This window comes from Osmerus mordax, chromosome 6, assembly GCF_038355195.1.
Source record: "Osmerus mordax isolate fOsmMor3 chromosome 6, fOsmMor3.pri, whole genome shotgun sequence".
NCBI classification, from domain to species: domain Eukaryota; kingdom Metazoa; phylum Chordata; class Actinopteri; order Osmeriformes; family Osmeridae; genus Osmerus; species Osmerus mordax.
In genome coordinates, this window is record NC_090055.1 from 5,744,192 (window position 1) to 5,761,792 (window position 17,601).

Consider the following 17,601-nt stretch of genomic DNA (forward strand, 5'->3'; position numbering starts at 1 on the left):
ATTGCAGTCTCTCAAGAGGGCAACAGTGCGCGCGGCGTTTTTACGCACAGCTGAAGTGGGTGTGGGATTGATCTCTGAGTTGTTATGGGCATAGGTTAATAAGGGTAATGAGTCAGTCACTTGGCCCTGTTAGTGTCCTTTATTAATCTGTGCTAAACGCTGTTCAGCCAGAAGTTTGCTTTGAACAGTGTGCACCGACTATAGAAGAAGCAGTTGTCAATTATTGGTACTCACACAAAATGCAAAAATGCATTGTTTTAAACGTAAATCTTGGCGTATACATTCTACTCATTAGGACATTCATATTTTGCTGATTTTACCTTCTGAACAGTATACAGTTAGACTGCAAAAACATTAAAAAAGAGTATGCCTTTGAACCTATACATTGGTAAGAAAAGCCATGTGAAATACTTTGAACCTGCTAAACAAAATACATTTCCTTTGGTAATCATAGCTGGGGTATATTTCCTCAGAATGCGATGTCGTGGAACAAGAAATGTATTGGTTCGCATTCGTTCTTATAGCCTACGTTTTGAATGTTGGATATTAGCCTAAGGATTTTGTGTTGAGAAGAACATCAATTATTTACACAAATAACCGACGTTCTTCTCTTCTATTCTTTTAACACAAAATTACAAGACGAGACAGCTGTCTCCCCTTCGTTTGGTTCCGATATCAAGACGAAATATTTCACTTTTTGATTTGACTGGTTTGTGCGTGCGTTCCCGCGAGGGGGTGCTTTTCCAGGTGGGGGTGCATCTGGGGGTACAACACCTGTTTAGTTTGCTGTGCGCACGTTTGGATAAGCAAATGCTTTTGGTCACTTATGGGACACCGTAGAAGTGCACAGCATGCCCATCAAACGAATACTTCCTTAAAGTAAACAAGGAAGCTAAAGGACTCGAAAGGAGACAGAACATTGTTCACTAAAGCCATATATGTATGCGCTTTTTACTGTAATGGCAATATTGAAACAGCCGGCTCTTTTAGGATATATACGGATGTGGGTACGGTTATCTGCTAGACATTAGCGGATATATTGCAGAAACATGGTTTGGTTATCTTCAGAAAGTCTGGTGATATGTTTCTTCATGACAGCTCATGTGATACCCGTTGAGTCGAGATTGAAGCGTATTAAGTCAACACAATTGGATGACAACGAGGGTGCATTCCTTTCATCCAATATTTTCGGCAACTCTGTTGATTTAAGATCAAAAAGAACACCAAAAGTTACGGGATTCGAGCCGGGGGATAAGGCGACAGATTTCAAAGTGACAACCCTGGATGGAGAATTTGTTTACCCCCCTCCAACAGAAACGCAAGGGTCACTAATAATTCATGCCTTTACCAACAAATCAGGTTTTTTGGAATGCATGTGGAACTCAGAATCGTCGCTAGTTAGCTTAGTTCAGGGACTACCCGAAACCACCCAAGTTCTCTTCTTGTCACTTGATGACTCCAGCGTCAGTGACGCGCTATGGATGAGGGAACAAGTTCACGGCGTGGCGATGAAAAGGTTTGATTTGCATCTGCGTCTGACATCTCATTGGTTGGCCTTAACATACCTACTCTGGTGGATAATGTATACCAATAAGTATTATGCAGTGATTCTTCCTATGTAATGTGATGTACTTGACAAGTGTTTTATATTCACAGAAAAAAGGAGATCTTGTCCAGGTTGCATTTCTCTCCGGTGCCAGTATTTGCTTTGGGCAACTGGATTCCCAGTGTTCTGTACTCCTGGGGCTGTACAGGACACAACTGTGGTTTTTCTCAAGCTGTTTTCTCCTCCCCATGTAAGGAACAAAGTATGTTTTTGTCAAGCCCTGAAAGTAGTGCTCAACCTGCAGGCCCTGGTGGCTCTCAGATATAGTTGTCTTGATAGGCCTATTAAGAAAAAATGATTGTCCTACAATTGTTACAAGGGCACAACTTGACAATCTAAAGCATTTTTATTTGTAAATATGTAGTGCAACTCTAAAAATGTGGTCTCACCCGACAGTGTGGAAGATGCCTGTGATTGTCAAGAGACTCGATGCTAGATATGATTGGTTAACGGGTCGCTGGGGGCAGAGGACAAACCAACTTATTTACGCAGGCAACGGATGTGAGCCTTCCCCTTCTGTCACAGGGGCTGTTGCCTGGGTGTCTGAGGGCAACTGCTCTTTTTTCACCAAGGTCAGTTGTGTTGCTGAAATAAAAAAAGAAAGATTAGAAATAAAGTGCATTCAATTTTTTTTAACTTCCAGTTTGCTTTCTGATAGGCTTAAATCATGAAAACATATCCACAAAGAGTAATTTTCTAATCTTTGACAATGTTGTGCTGTTCTTACAGGTGCAGAACATGGCCAAATCCAATGCGTCAGGTGTCCTTGTGTATGCCCTTCGTGGTAGTCCGATCAAGGATATGAACTGTGTGGCAGACGAGTGTTTTGAACCAATAGGCATACCCGCTGCCATGGTGCATCTGGAGCCATCAGTAGCCCAGGCCCTGTTGTAAGTTCAGGCTTATGCAAGGCTTTAATCTGGAGTCATGTTACTTTTCTGTGAGCCACTTGAGCCCTCTTAACATTTGACCTTTAAGCTAATGAACAATTTTTATTAGTTACATAAAATCTAGCGCTAAAAGTTTTTAGAATATAAATCAAAATAATTTAAAAGTCTAGCTCAGTGGTAGAGCATTTCACTGCAGATCAAGAGATTGGAAGTTCAAATTCCCCTATGTAAGTCACTTTGGATAAAATTGTCTACTAAATGAACACACATGCTTTTTAATGTCCTTTTAGCGACTCATCTTGTTTTGTAGACATGGACAGCTGGTGAATGTGTCTTTCCAGACGACCCCTTCCCCAAACTTCTTCTTTGGCATTGACCAGCAGGGGTCTCTCTCTGAGATGGGCTGGTTCCTCTACCCCACCTTCAAATTCATCAACTGGCAGGCACAATGGTAAGTAGACTACCAATGTGGTAAGCATAACTATTATTTGGATGTGTACATAAGTCATATTACTTCAAGGCATGACACTTTCTCTTAACTACGAATGGGAATAGTAATAATAAAAAAGTATGCCTTTCTGAAATACTCAAAACGGAAAACACAAGACAGTATTTCAAGTTTGCCTGAAAGAGTGTCAATTTTTCCAACAGTTGCCATCCTGCCTGGCCCTATAGAAACCTAACTGCCTCTCCATCCTTTCTTTAGGTTTGACTACTACGATAGTCTTCAGAATCGACTGCAAAGCCCTGCGAAGGTGGTCTCGGTGTATGATAAGGCCCAAATGCAGGGGGAGGAAGGCGCGGTCATTACCTTGGACATGCCATCTGGTTAAGTTCATTCTTAGCATTCTTGCGTGTTTATTAAACAAATTACTACTTCCATGTAACACAGTCTGCTGTTATAATCCAATCAGTTAACTCTTAACAAAGTTGTTTGTATGGATATTTTCATCTGGCTAAAGCAATATTTGTCTTTTTATTACACTATTTTGGCAGACATGTTAGATTTTGACATGCTGGAGCTGGACACGTCTCTGTCCTGTCCTGGGCAGAGAGACAGCACCTGTGCCCACTGGGATCACACTGTGCAGCTCTATGTGTGCTGCGATCATTTTAGTCTCTACTGCAACATGGAGTTGGGCCGCTGGATAACACCGTTTCGCAGGTGAGTCATTCATCTGTCCAAAAATGTGTTCTTAGAACCCACTTAAGTCTCATTTGAAAGTATCAGAAAACTTAATGAGTAGCTAAAATAATATTTTCTAATAAATAATTGGAATTTCATTCAAAAGCATCTCCCCCCATAATGCTTAATTATGAAACATTGTGCAGATTGAAGCTATTGTGTCAGAAGCAAATGTTACTATTGATCATAGCCTCATGTTAGAGTCAGCAGCATTCTGTTTGCACGGCTAAACAGTTTGTTCATGTTGTTCCTCCAGGGGAACGGGACGGTGGCTCACTGACGTGTCCCCACTGCTGCCACTGTTTAACAGTGGGAGGTGTACATTTACAATGAAGACAGTGGCCTGGGCAATGCCCTGGGTGGTTTCACTGAACCTTCGATTTAGTCACATCAATCAAACAGGTGGGTCATAATTCTATTCATAGGATTCGTTTGATTTTAATATAGCTTCTGTAACTGCGTTGTTTAGTCATATCATTCATTTTGTCATAAAATACAGTAGAAGGAAGTAAGTGCAGAACATGTTAAGCTTAGATAAAGAATGGACTGGAACATACTCTGGTGTGTATCTGCTGCAGTAGTTCTCTGACAGGGACTGAACTCAGAGAGAGAGAGAGAGACCATAGATACAATAGAAACCCATGTCCTACTGTGAGAGTGGAGAACTGGGACTCCTCCAAGGCATTTTGAACCATTTTCCGTGCCACTCTCTTTGAGAGAGAGGTGTATGGAGCAGCTTCCTGGTGTGTCCTGAGTAGATATATTTGTCAACTGGAAGGTAGAGTACGTCCTGTCAATTTGCTGTTCATAAGTCACCCTGACAAAGGAGATGGCTCTCTCAAGTCGTAGGTTTTCTTCTCTGATACGACAATGCTGGATTTTGTATATTCTACTCTGCAATATTCTCTTTACTCAATATTCTCTGTATGCCGTTCTCTATACAAATGAACACACATTCAGTAAATATATATAAATTAGTTAATTTAAGCATATGGAATATGGGCAGGTAAATTCATGTTTTTTGCCATTCAAAGGTAATCCTCGAGACAAGCTTTATCCTTTCAAACTGCTGTCATTGTATCGTGGGGGAACCTTTGACAAAAGCTACAACAAGAAATATGAGCCAATAAAGTTCACTGTTCCTGCCTCCACCAAAAAGGTAAGATGTCTGATTCTTCAACAACATTTTGATTGTAAACTGAAGAAAGTCATTGATCCATTGTACATTGTTCTGTTTGTGGTTTTTGCAGGTGGAGTTGTATTCAGTGATTACAGGCCACGGGAGTGATGAGAATGGCTGTGGGGAGTTCTGTGTGACATCACACCACTTTTTGGTCAACGGAGTGTTCAACAACACCCGTATATTTGACTCTGCAGGTTCGAATGTTTGTGAAAGAAATGTTATTCATATTACATTTGCACTTTATTACAAATCACAAATACAATATTATAGTTCAAAGTCCTGAAGTACATTGGACCACATTTGATTGACTGGCCATCGCTATATGTTCTGTTCTATATCCTATGTGGGTGCGCTGGGTTGCGGTATAGGTTCAGCACTGGGATGTGCCATGCGGGTGGGAGAGGGAGCTGTTCCCAATGAGCATGGCACATGGCTATATGGGCGTGGAGGCTGGTGTGACGGACTACAAGTCAATCCCTGGAGGATCAACATCACAAATCAGGTAAAGTATCTTTCAATCTTTATAAATCAACTGTTGTATTATTTGTCAGCTAATCATACACATATATATATATATATATATATATATATATATATATGCATGATGATGTGTATATTGTATATTGAACAGTACACACGCATGTGACAGTGATAAAACAAGTTATTGGTGGTGCTTCTCTGTTCTGGCACTATCTGTCAATGATGTCACTCTTTTAGATTGTCCACATAGTAATTACTTCTCTCTATATTAGTTGAGTCATCTGTGCCTGTGTCAGTGTCCAACCATGTGTAGGATGAATTGCAGTTGTACTTAAGTGAAGTGATATGCCCACTAGACTTTATGTCTTAATAAGCACAGTTTTTTTCTTCATTGTTCTTTCAAACTTGAAATAAAATGTTTTTTATGTTGGAGTGAAAATAAAAGTATTGTATTCAGAAATGTTATTTTCATCTCCACTTGAGTCAAACAAGGTGGAAACACAATAGTACATGTTTTATTGTATTGGGCCAATGAGAAGATACATACCAGTATGCAAACTTGGTACACATGGTAAATAAGATCTTTAGCATGTTAGTTTCATACAGTATATGCTACAGTAAATATAGCTATAAATGCTATATTATATATATATATCATGCTCCCATTGTATTTAAGTCTCTTTCATTCCTCTTCTCAGGTGGACATTAGTGGATATGAAGCCAACACCCTCTTGTACTTAGGTCTGTATGGTGGAAAGGACCCAAATCCTGCACGTGATCCAGGATATATCGTCATGTTCTCGTATCTTGTATTCTACAAGTAATCTCATGTGAAAAACTGAATGATGTGAATGTAAATTTAGTTGAAATCTGTGTCATTGTGAATGTCAGCCAATCGTAAGCAAATATTCATTTTCAAATCTGACTTGGAAACTTACTTTTTTTCCTGTAGTTTTCTAGACTTAAAATGCTCTATAATAATAACAACTGTATCAAAGCATGTTCTGGTTTTGTCGTCGTGTGAGGACACCACTCAAGTTTTTTATCAAGAGCTGTTAACTCAGAAAACTGATCCAAGAATCCATTCTGGACATCAGTGCCAATTTAAGATTAAGTTTTGTACCATAATTTCAGTTCAAGGATTCACTTTCTTAAAGAGAGAGGAAAAAAGGAAGATGAAGTATTTTCTCAGGATAATTATCCCATCAATTATTTGTAATGCTACTGTCTTGGTGTCACAAAGGGGGATTTCAAGTGAAGAGAGAGTGTCTAATTACATTTCTTATAGAAATGACTCATTCGGTTACGTGTCCTGGAGAAGATGATTCCTCCTTATTATCAACCTCTTGACACAAAATTGATTTATACGCTGTTGGGTCCACAGACTGGTTTTCTTCTTGCAAAATAGTGTGTTATGAATGGTAGTATATTTTAAGTTGTAACAGTATGTATATTTAATGATAGAAGTTGCATGCTGACATTGTACTTTTCTATGGCAAGGACCATCACCTAAAATGTGTCAAGACATCAGTAATATAACAAAACATGAAAGACTAGCATTGTTTAAAAAAAAAAAATATTAGGATTTTCAGTGAGGTGCTGCCCCTACACCACATTTTTGTATTCTCACATTTACTACATGTTGAAATGCTACTGTACCCCTTAAATAGTTTAAATCGGTAAATACATTCAAACACCGTAAAATCTAGTTAACCAGTGTGTGTGTTAGACCTTGACACAAGCTTTTCTGCAGCTCTTCTCTGTCTCAAACTGGTTCTTGTTTCCTTGACAGCCTCCAAACCAAAATTGGGCACAGCCATTTGCTATGGAGTCATAGTACCATTTCACAATGTATTCCCGACATGGCCCAGGGTCTAGAGTCTGACTGCATCTTGCCTCTGGAAACAACAGTAGCGGTAGAGAAGACAAAACACTGCAATTAGGTGCCGTATCTGATTTAATCCACAGTATATACTACTGTAGATTCTGTATTAATCATTTATAAACTAACATATTGTCACATATGCCTGATAGTTATATGTCAGTGATGTATGTGTCTGTTATGGATTAACCGACTAATTGATCAGGATTACATGAAAATACAGCTATTTACAAAAGGAATACCATTTAGAACACACAAGGATATACAGTATTATACCTTGCATTAAAGAGTCCCTTGAGAAGAATGGGGCTGTCGAAGGGGATGGTTTGCTCTCCGTGATGAAGGTTCTTGGTGTAGAGGTCTGTGGTGCAATCTCTGCCATGCTGTGGGTGGGTCTTTTCACTTCAGATGGGAGGATTAATTCTGTACGGGGCTTATAAGGTTCTCTGTCAAACAAGGGAACCCTGTATAATTCCGAGGAGTCTCTGTCCCCTGGTTTGGGTCCTTGTGGGATGAAGACTTTCTCCACTAGGCCTGGTTCTGGTAGGCCAGGCTGACTCAGAGAGGGGTAGACATTTAATGTGTATTCTGTAAATCTTTATAATGGGCATTTTGTAACTAAATGGAAAGCTATTTAGAGGGGATTTACGGATTTACAGTCTAAAAAAGCTACTGGTGTGGTAACAGGCATTTGTTAAATTTAAGTGATTTTTCTCAATCAAAGCTGATAGAAAACCAGAAAGTAAAATCCATGTGAGTGTTACAGTGCCTCACCTCCATCTGTGTGTTTCTGAAGTCTCCAGTGGCGGTGGGCGTATCAGTCTCAGTCCTGTTTGGGGTTTCCATGACGTTCACAAATGGGGTTCCAGGAGAAAGTCTGGAACTAAACAAATCCTTGTCCTCCTCTCTTTCACAGATATGGTTAAGCAGGGTGCTTTCCAAGGCTGATGGAAATATCACAATACAGACAATAGAGATGTTATGTTCGAGCCAGAGCCAATCAGCCAGTCTTACATCGCCACCTATGGACTTATTCCTGAAGTGCATTTGAATACACTGCATTGTAACAGTGTAAGCACAGTTTTGTATATGAAAGCTTACCAGGTAGTTTGCTAAAGTCTTTGATCAAGTACATATGTTCCATGTTCGGATCAGAGGCCATTAGGAAGACATCCTTCATAAACTCCATGTTCATTGGGTCACTTTCATCAACGACACCAATCACAAACATCTCAACGTTGCTGTCATGGGCCTCCTTCACTGCCTCGTCCAGCGTTACAGAGTCCCTTTCATCTGCCTGGCCGTCCGTGATGACGATGGCCATCTTTCTCACCCCGCGGCGGGCTTCCTGGAACACTTGATTGGCCGTCTGAATAGCACTGCCTGTAAAGGTTCCTTCCCCCAGGTAGGTCATGGAGCGGACGGCAGTCTTGATCTGGTCGCGGGTGGACAACTGGTTCAGGCCGACCACCACCATGTTAATGTGGCTGTAGAGGACCACTCCAACACGTGTGGTCTCGCGGCTCACGGAGGCATTATCAACAATGGCGTTGACAAACTCCTTGACCACCTTGAAGTTTTCGGGCCCAACACTTTCTGAGCCGTCGATCACAAAGACCAGCTCTAGAGGGTTCTCACGACACTTTGTTCCACAGCCTGGGATAGAGAAATGAATGACAATGTACCAATATATGGGAATGACAAATCTATTAACACTGTCATGACATAGATTGAATCCATTGATGCGAACATGAAAAGGTCCCCCTGCAAACACCATGTATGGTAGGATAACATGTATCACGTACCACATATTGATTTGATGATTTTGATGACTTCCTCTCTCTGTAATAGACAGTGGCATAAATAGTGCCCCAATACATATGGTCCAATAATTCTGTCACGTCACGAAATTTGAGTGAGGTAATTAACAACACTTACTGTAAGGCCAGCTTCTCCTTTTTGTCCCAGTTTACCCTGTGAAGTCACAATTTACTATACGTTTTCAAATGACCTGATTCCACTGATTTGATCTGACTTCTAATAACTCGTGACAGCAACGCGTACTGTACCAGCTGTCCGATGGCTCCGGGCTCCCCTGGCCCTCCTCTCTCCCCCTTTCTACCCTGTTCACCTCTGATCCCACGGTCTCCCTACAGGGCCAATAAAACACCTCTTTGAGATTTTAACTGTATAATCACATTATAAACAACCAAAACAAAGATTTTACCTTTTCTCCTTGGAGACCCTGCCCTGGGGGGCCTCTGGGGCCAGGAATCCCCTGAAATCCTGATTCCCCCTGGAAACATCAGTAAATGATGAACCACATCATCTGTCAGACCACAGAATAATATGAAACAGGACATTTTGACAGCCACTTTTCAACCGGTACACCTGCTTCATATCTCATGTTTATGTCATGTCCTGTCATGGTTGTCCAAATGATATGGTGGGAGGGAACAGTACCTTTTGTCCCTGAATACCCTCTCCAGGTATCCCCACAGGACCAGGGCCTCCTGTCTGACCCATTGAACCCTGCACAGATCAAGATGCGATCTTCATGTCATCAGTGATACCATGGCAATGAAACTATGGCCCATAGTCAGTAATAAATTACTCTGACCTTGGGACCAATAAAGCCATTGCCTGGTTTTCCAGCTGGTCCACTGGAGCCTGGTAAACCTCGATCTCCCTGAACACAAGGACATACTCAACCACATCAATCAGATGATGGATTAACAAATACAGGTTTCGATCTGCGTCAACATATTTGCTTCAGTACCTTGGGCCCAGGTAAGCCATTTCCCTCTGGACCAACCTCTCCTGTTAGTCCTGGCAGCCCTGGAGGTCCCTAATGACCATGACATAACATGGTGAAGTATACATCTACTATGTTTAATAATAATAATAATGCATAATAAATCATGACAAGATCACTCCAATGTCCATCCAACCATCCATCTAACCATTCATCATCTGATCAATCCAGGGTCGGCATGCGGTGACAGCAGGCTAAGCAGGGTATTTCAGACTTCCCATTTCCCCAGCAATGCTTTCCACACAATATTTAGATACTCACTGCAGGACCAGGGTAGCCCACTCCTTTAAGTCCAGCTGGACCACTGGATCCTGGTAACCCTCTCTCTCCCTGAAGATAGTCAGACATTCAGTGTTGTATGTACAAAATACAAAACTTGCATATGTGTGTTGTACAGTACCTTAGGACCTGCTAGTCCTATTCCTGATTCCCCTACTGGTCCTGGTGGGCCAGCTGGACCTGCATCACCCTGTCAGTGTCAACAACAGAACCAGGACAAATAACATCATGGTGATAAAACTTTAACTGAGATTGTCACTGTTCATCCCTGTTGCCTACATAATTATATCCAAACCTTGCCACCAGGCATTCCTCGTCCAGGTGGTCCACTGAGACCTGGTGGTCCAGCATTTCCCGGATCTCCCTAGAAGAGGGACACATTTTTAACCCCTCCATCCATAATACAGGTCAGCATTTTAACAAATAAAGTTGGTTGTTTTTCCAAAGGTATATACAGTAGATAGAGGACATACCTTTGGTCCAATAGGCCCCACAGGCCCTACAGCACCTCCTGGGCCCCTGGAGCCCCTGTCTCCTCTGTTGCCCTGGGACAATGACACTGCTCATCTCATCATTTATAATTACAGACTCAACATTTTAGTTCATGGACAACATAAATGGTGTGACTCCCTATCTGACAGTGTAAGTAAGATACAGTACAAATATTAAATGTTGTACCTTTTCCCCTGGGACACCTTTTCCAGGTACACCATCTTGTCCCCTGGGTCCCTGTATTCCCATGTCACCCTAATAGAATTGGAAACAAAATGTTACATTTTGACAAGGTCTTCTTCAAGTTCAATTGATAAAATATCTAATAATTTAGACCTTCTATGCCCACCTTTTGTCCAGGGATACCATCCTCTCCAGAGAGACCTGGAATACCAGCTAAACCCTCAGAGCCTGGGTCGCCCTACAACATCAACATGTTTAGAGATGAATGTGTCATTACAGACCTCAACGTCCACAGTGAGAGACTTTGTTTGATTCAATACACCAAACCTTCAGACTTACTTTGGGTCCTGGTTCTCCTATACCTCTCTCCCCTGGGATTCCTGGCTCACCAGAGAATCCTTCGTTTCCCTGCAGGTAAAAATAAATATCTTGTAAACTCATGAACATAGATTATGTAAATCCTGTCATGCTTTCCAATCTCAAATACATTTTTTTATGTTCAGCATTTAAGTATCTACAGTATCGATTTAATTATGCATCATGATTTTTACGTGTGTATGATTCCGTGTAAGACAGCCTGTCCTAGTTTTATCACACAGTTTCAGACTAACCTTTGGACCCATGAGTCCCACTCCTGGAGACCCTCTGGGGCCTACGGGTCCCACTGGCCCTTGGTTACCCTGTACAAAGGAGCCATCATCAGACGGTTCATTACCTCTGAATCGAATATTAAACTGAATACAATAATACAAACAACAAATCAACGGCATACGAATCAGAGCAAATAGCAACCTTCTCTCCTTGGATTCCTTCCCCCGGGGCCCCACCTGGCCCTGGCATGCCAGGCTCACCATGACTTCCCTGATTGAAAATTTACGGTGATATGGGGTACAACTGATAGGCGAACATGATACTAATAATCTCAATACCGTTGCCATGACATCTTGCTGTAAAAGCTGTACCATCCATTACCTTGCCACCCTTGACCCCAAAACCGGTAAGACCTCGGCTGCCCCTGGGGCCGTCGTAGCCTCGATCACCCTGAAACAGAGACAAATATTTCAGTTGACACAGACTGTAGTTGACGTAGTTGTGATTTGCATCTATGGACATGTTTGGTGATACAGACATGTTATCGTTATGATGGTTGGACTACCTTTGCTCCAATTATCCCTTCCCCAGGTGATCCTTGGATCCCTGGTGCACCAAGTGGTCCTGGGGGCCCCTGAAATGACCATCAAACAAACAAAGCAGTCCACAGTCAAAGCAAAACTGGTAGGTTGGTTTGAGGAACTAATTTTGTGGAAGAAATGAAATGGTCTTCTAACTCACTGGCTGTCCTGGGTCTCCTATTCCAGTAGGTCCTGTAGGTCCTGTTCGGCCCTGGTTTCCCTTGTCACCCTGTGGACACTTGACATATCTGATCTGTTCTTTTTTTATGTATAATGTGAATGTATGGTACAGTATACTGTATCAGTTAGATGGAGTTTGGACTGCCTTGGATGACCTTTGAACCAGGGAATCCAATGCCTATATCTCCACGGGGCCCAGAAGCACCAGCTGCTCCTCTGTCCCCCTGTGCAGGAAGAACAGGATTACTGTGAGTGTGAATAATACAATATCATGAAATACTAGTTTAATCCAATGAGAGCAACTTGTTTATATCTTTTTGATTTAATAATATGAATGGGATGTAATGGGATATTCAGTGCCTTTGAAACAGAGCTCGTCTCGGTCAACTCAAAAAGAGTTCTGTCTGTAGTGAGCTGTAGAAATTACTTTAAACTGATGGGACTCAATCCAGCCAAATGTCCAATACGTTCTTTGTAGCATGTTATGACATTTCAAAAATGGTTAGGTTGTTCCATTTATAACTTTTGTCTGTCCTAAATCTGTCTTCATTCTGTTATAATAATACATCTCCTTGTTGAAAAGCTCTGCTTGCTGTTTCAGTGAATGATAAATCGCTATTCAAATTAACTTTTTTTAAAGGTCACTCATTCTAAAGGGCAGATCTTGTAGCCTTTCTGGCAAACCAACCAAATGTCACAATAGAGATGTTATGTGTTAGTATGCTGGCATCAATGCTGTGGCTGGCTCAGAATGCCTACTTTAGGTCCTGACTGACCCTCAGGACCTGGGTCTCCAGGGGGTCCACTGGCACCCTGGAAAAAAAAGAAAAGTCACAGAAATAAACAACAAAACAATATGACGGTATATGTATATATGCATATGTACTGTACATATACTGTACAATGACACTTTTCAAGTTACTTTATATTATTGGCTGTGGTATTCACCTTGGTTTCAATCTAGCATTCAATTAACAAACTATACAGTCGAAACATCTACAGTATTACTAAAGTCTACAGGTTGAAAATTCAGCTCATCCATGATACTTTGTAAACATTGTGATAAGATATTTCCAAGTAACCTTGCATACTCTAAAGTGGTTATATTATATGCAGTGACTTACAGTACAGTGAATCTCTCCTAGACCTGAACTAACTAATATTCCCCAAATCAGATTTTTTTTAATCCAATTTAATTCCAGTCTGGACCTGGTCTCAAAACAACAGAGTTTCTGACACTGTGCCAATACCACAGAGAATGATAGTGAGGAAGAAGTGGGCAACCAAGTCCCAGCACTAATCCTGCAACACAAAGTCTGCTCCTGTATAAGAATAATATCCTGCAAGCCTGGATTCACTGCTTTAGATACCCATATTAGTATTGAGATTAGGCATAATCCACATTCACATTCCATTAGTGCATGAGTGTGAAATTGACACAACCGTCTGTTGTGTTTGAGCGTTGAGGGGGTGTTCATCCACTGATTGTTGCATCGTGTGTATGCTATCAATATTCTATGTCTGAAGGTTTTTCTTTAAGTTTTCAACTGTTGAGTTTTGGAGGGTTCTATTTTGTTATCCAGCTAAAAATCATCAAAAGCGGTGTCAAGAGTCTAAGATCTGTCAAGCAGATGGCAAACAATATATTCCAGAATACGATGATGTTTACACTGTACCTGCTCTCCTCCCAGTCCTTGTAGACCTATAGGTCCCTTAGGGCCCTGGAAGGTACACAGTGGTAACACTACATTTAGATCAAATAATTTACAGTATCGATGGACACAGTGGTGTGGTTACAGTACCATTTTACTTACAACATCACCCTTTTCTCCCTCGGTGCCACAGTCTCCTCTCATCCCCTAAAATATAACACATTCAAACTGAATTCATCCTTAGGTTTCAGGCCAACCAACCACCACCAACTTCGTGTAAATAAAGCAAATAAAAAGCTAGCACAGTATCTGGTTCAAAGGGGATCTGTTGACAAGAATATGTATGTGGCTGTCTCACCTTATCACCTTTGAATCCTTGTTTACCCTATAAAGAAGTAATAACTGTGTTTAACACCTAGAACTGCTGAACTTATTTCAGACAACAATTGAATCGTTACATGTTATTAGTGAAGGACGTCATACCTCAGGGCCTTCACTTCCAGGGTAGCCACTTACTCCAGGGTCTCCCTAACAGTAGAATTTACACATAATTACTACTATGGTACTGTATGAACAATGGAATTTACAATACAATTTAATGATAATTTTGTATTTATAGTAATACTTGCCCTTGATCCCTTTGGACCCAGTGGTCCTGCGTATCCCAGGTCTCCCTTTTTACCCTAGATGAAACCAAAGGTTGCAAAGCTGGAGCCTTGTTCTTTTTTAGGCTTAACAAACGAGTCAGACTGTAGATCACTTAAGACAGTGGATTTGTAAAAGTTTTTCGTTGGAAAGCTTATTGTAAAATTTACTCACTGGGTTCCCAGGAGGGCCTTGTTCCCCCCTTTCACACAAACACACTTTGGGCTTTGGACACTGATGCAGTGAATGACACAAGGTCAGTTTCAGTTGTGGATCTGCCAAAATATTACTTTTTCTGTATCTGACATTTGCAATGTCATTTGAATGTTAAAGCACTTACCCCTTCAAGCGTTACATCAACCTGAATAGAAAAACAATAAATACAACCTGTTAACCCCTGGCCTTTAATTCTTAACATATAATATGATGTTATGATAATGTAACCCCTGATTCCACATTCAATCATATCTTATTAATATTCTGTAGTATATACTATGAGTGAATGCTAAACAGGTACTGTACAGTCGATGTGCACTAACTACTAACACATTTATTAATGTCAATGTACTGCCAAGGTCCTCTTCCTCATTGACATAATTCTACCGTTGAAAGGCTTGCCCTCTCCATCTGAACAGTGTGGGCTGAGCCAGAACAAGATAGAGACAAGAAGGGTGGGAGGGGGCATAGCTGCATGTTGGTGATTTGATCAGACAGACCACACGACAATGCAGTAATGATGCTCCTATTTTGGGGATTAAAAACCCATCACTTTCTCAGCCCCTTGCGCAAGCCTACTTAGGACTAACTCACCATCTCTGTGAGTAATTTATACTCAAGCTGTGGGTCAGTGAGACTATGGACAAACCGCTGAGTTGGCTGACTGGCAAGAGCCCGGAGCTTCACACTGTTCTGGCTCTGCTGGGCCAAGTTTGACAATCCAACTGCAAAAAGAAGGACACCACGGCCTTTAGCCTCCTCTGCAGCTCTGACACCATCAGGGTTCCGGGGGTGGTCTGCACCATCAGTCATCAGCACAGCAGCTCTGACGCAATCCTTTGTAGTTTCCCGCGTGAACAGCTGAGTGGCATTAGTGATGGCGTAGGTGGAGTAGGTGCCGTGGCCGATGTAAGTCATGGAGATCACACTCCTGTGGAATTCATCTAAGTCCTGCCAGGTGGAGAAACCGTGTTCGATCGTCACAGAGCTGCTGTACTGGAGGGCGGCCATTCGCACTTTTAGCGTCCAGCCAGAAACCTCCATCTTGGCAAGGCGCGTGCTGAAATTGATCACAAAGGACTTTTGCTTCTCAAACAGGAAGTCTTTGGCGTTCTCTGAACTGTCAAAGAGGAAGGCCACGTCCATGCAGCATGTCAGATCTATGAGAGAGACAAAATATTGTCAATGAGGGTGCACTTGCGTCAGATTCTGTGCAACCCAAAGCTAAGGTCAAAGGTCACTATGGCTTGTAGAAGAGGTGCTACTGATGCCCAGGACCATTTGATGTAAATGCGATCAGGTAGCTTCAGGCAGGTGAGCTACACATATAGGAGACAGGTTTAGCTTCAATTGCATTTGTTTAACAGGTGTATGGTTCAGCAATAATCCAAACAATGAACGTTGTTTCGATAGAAAGTCAAACATGCATCAGATATTGGATACAGTTAACAGGTAACAGGCTCATGTTCACAGTTGGCTAACCATCAACACAGAACTGTGGATACTTCATTTACCATTTCCTCTATCCTTGAGTAGGCTGTTATAGTTTTTTTTCCCCAACTTTTTCCTTCTCTGGCCCACAGCTTCATGCATCAGAACCAATAGTAAAAGGCACAGTGCCATTCCTTTCTCCATCATGTCCGTTGTTAACATCTACACAATAACATAAAAATACTTAGATCACATCATAAAGTGTGACATTATTTACATAATACTTTCAAAATTGAAATGGTAGGCATACAGGTAAATTTTCCATGGAAAGGCATAACATGTCTATATGTTGCAAAAAGGCAAGTGCAGAAAATCATCAGAGTAAGTAACCATTTTGCTATACATGCATATTGTATAAAGGTAAAGGCTACAAATGCCATTGATGTTGACAGACACACATACACTGATCCCACTTAAGGACACTGTAATTAACCAATGTTCAGTCTCTATAGTTGACTGAAGATTAGATTACATTTTGTGTAATAAATACATAAACATATTAAATATAAATATGTATGAGACATTAGATTCATCGTTATAACCATAAACAAACTAAAACAACATAAAACAATGATAAATATTTATCAACCACCATTCAAAACAATTTAGGCCCATCACCTTTTAAACCATAACTTCTTTGCCACAATTCCAAACGTTAATTTTAAAAATAAGTTACAAAGTTACAAGTTTGCAGTTGCAGTTTCAAGAGTAGAATGAATTATTGATTAATATAAATGTTCTTACTTGGTATCAAATTATAATGCAACCAACGTTTCTTGATCACTTGTCTGCATGGATTAGAAAGCGTCTCATCTCGTCCAAATCTCCAACACACGAACTGGGTAGTCTGCTTTGCAAAGTGGATGCTTGGCTGTAATTGAGGGATGCGCAGCTTTGGAACACCAAAGCTGTGGTCTGTCCCATTTTGTGCAACGAATTTTTGAGTCTACAGTGTGCGACACAATTGCATTCTTATTAGGTCTGCCCAAATGGAACGGAAGTGGCACAATACTAATAAATGGTCAATAAAATTGTTGAAGTAAATTACATTTCATTGTCTCTAAATGTATAATTAAACAAAATTGTTTAGATCTGTTTTCTTATGGATATTTTTGGATGCAACACAAAGCCGTGGGTTACATTATTTTATTCTACTTTTATACTCTAATTTGAAAATCAGATTTCCAGTGTGAAACTCTGACAAAACGTGATCTAAGAACACTACTGTGATAGCTCCCCATGCATATTC

General features: G+C 41.0%; 2 protein-coding genes across 4 annotated transcripts; one reads left to right on the top strand and one right to left on the bottom strand.

Moving 5' to 3' along the window:
* The first annotated feature begins 900 nt into the window (after positions 1-900).
* si:dkey-256h2.1 (uncharacterized protein LOC337520 homolog) lies at positions 901-6,337 on the top strand. Of its 2 annotated transcripts, XM_067237675.1 has the most exons (12): positions 901-1,516; positions 1,657-1,796; positions 2,003-2,178; positions 2,336-2,496; positions 2,807-2,947; positions 3,203-3,324; positions 3,493-3,661; positions 3,939-4,084; positions 4,717-4,841; positions 4,933-5,059; positions 5,234-5,367; positions 6,044-6,337. In XM_067237675.1, exons 1-12 carry the CDS (start codon positions 1,050-1,052, stop codon positions 6,167-6,169), a joined length of 2,034 nt encoding a protein of 677 aa, XP_067093776.1. In that variant the 5' UTR covers positions 901-1,049; the 3' UTR covers positions 6,170-6,337. The 2 variants fall into 2 exon arrangements, with proteins under 2 accessions (XP_067093776.1, XP_067093777.1); XM_067237676.1 differs by lacking the exon at positions 6,044-6,337 and having other exon boundaries at positions 4,933-5,058; positions 5,228-5,342.
* On the bottom strand, positions 6,324-17,151 carry col28a1b (collagen, type XXVIII, alpha 1b). Of its 2 annotated transcripts, none has more exons than XM_067237674.1 (35): positions 17,097-17,151; positions 16,376-16,514; positions 15,456-16,021; positions 14,986-15,006; positions 14,820-14,879; positions 14,630-14,683; positions 14,484-14,528; positions 14,359-14,385; positions 14,163-14,207; positions 14,025-14,069; positions 13,108-13,161; positions 12,504-12,572; positions 12,329-12,397; positions 12,153-12,221; positions 11,969-12,037; positions 11,789-11,857; positions 11,608-11,676; positions 11,336-11,404; positions 11,163-11,234; positions 11,000-11,068; positions 10,795-10,866; positions 10,617-10,685; positions 10,443-10,511; positions 10,304-10,372; positions 10,007-10,075; positions 9,848-9,916; positions 9,691-9,744; positions 9,455-9,523; positions 9,297-9,377; positions 9,166-9,201; positions 9,033-9,069; positions 8,329-8,883; positions 8,002-8,171; positions 7,504-7,780; positions 6,324-7,243 (listed from the first exon to the last, which is right to left on the bottom strand). In XM_067237674.1, exons 2-35 carry the CDS (start codon positions 16,512-16,514, stop codon positions 7,071-7,073), a joined length of 3,549 nt encoding a protein of 1,182 aa, XP_067093775.1. In that variant the 5' UTR covers positions 17,097-17,151; the 3' UTR covers positions 6,324-7,070. The 2 variants fall into 2 exon arrangements, with proteins under 2 accessions (XP_067093775.1, XP_067093774.1); XM_067237673.1 differs by having other exon boundaries at positions 9,691-9,759.
* Positions 17,152-17,601: the final 450 nt, after the last annotated feature.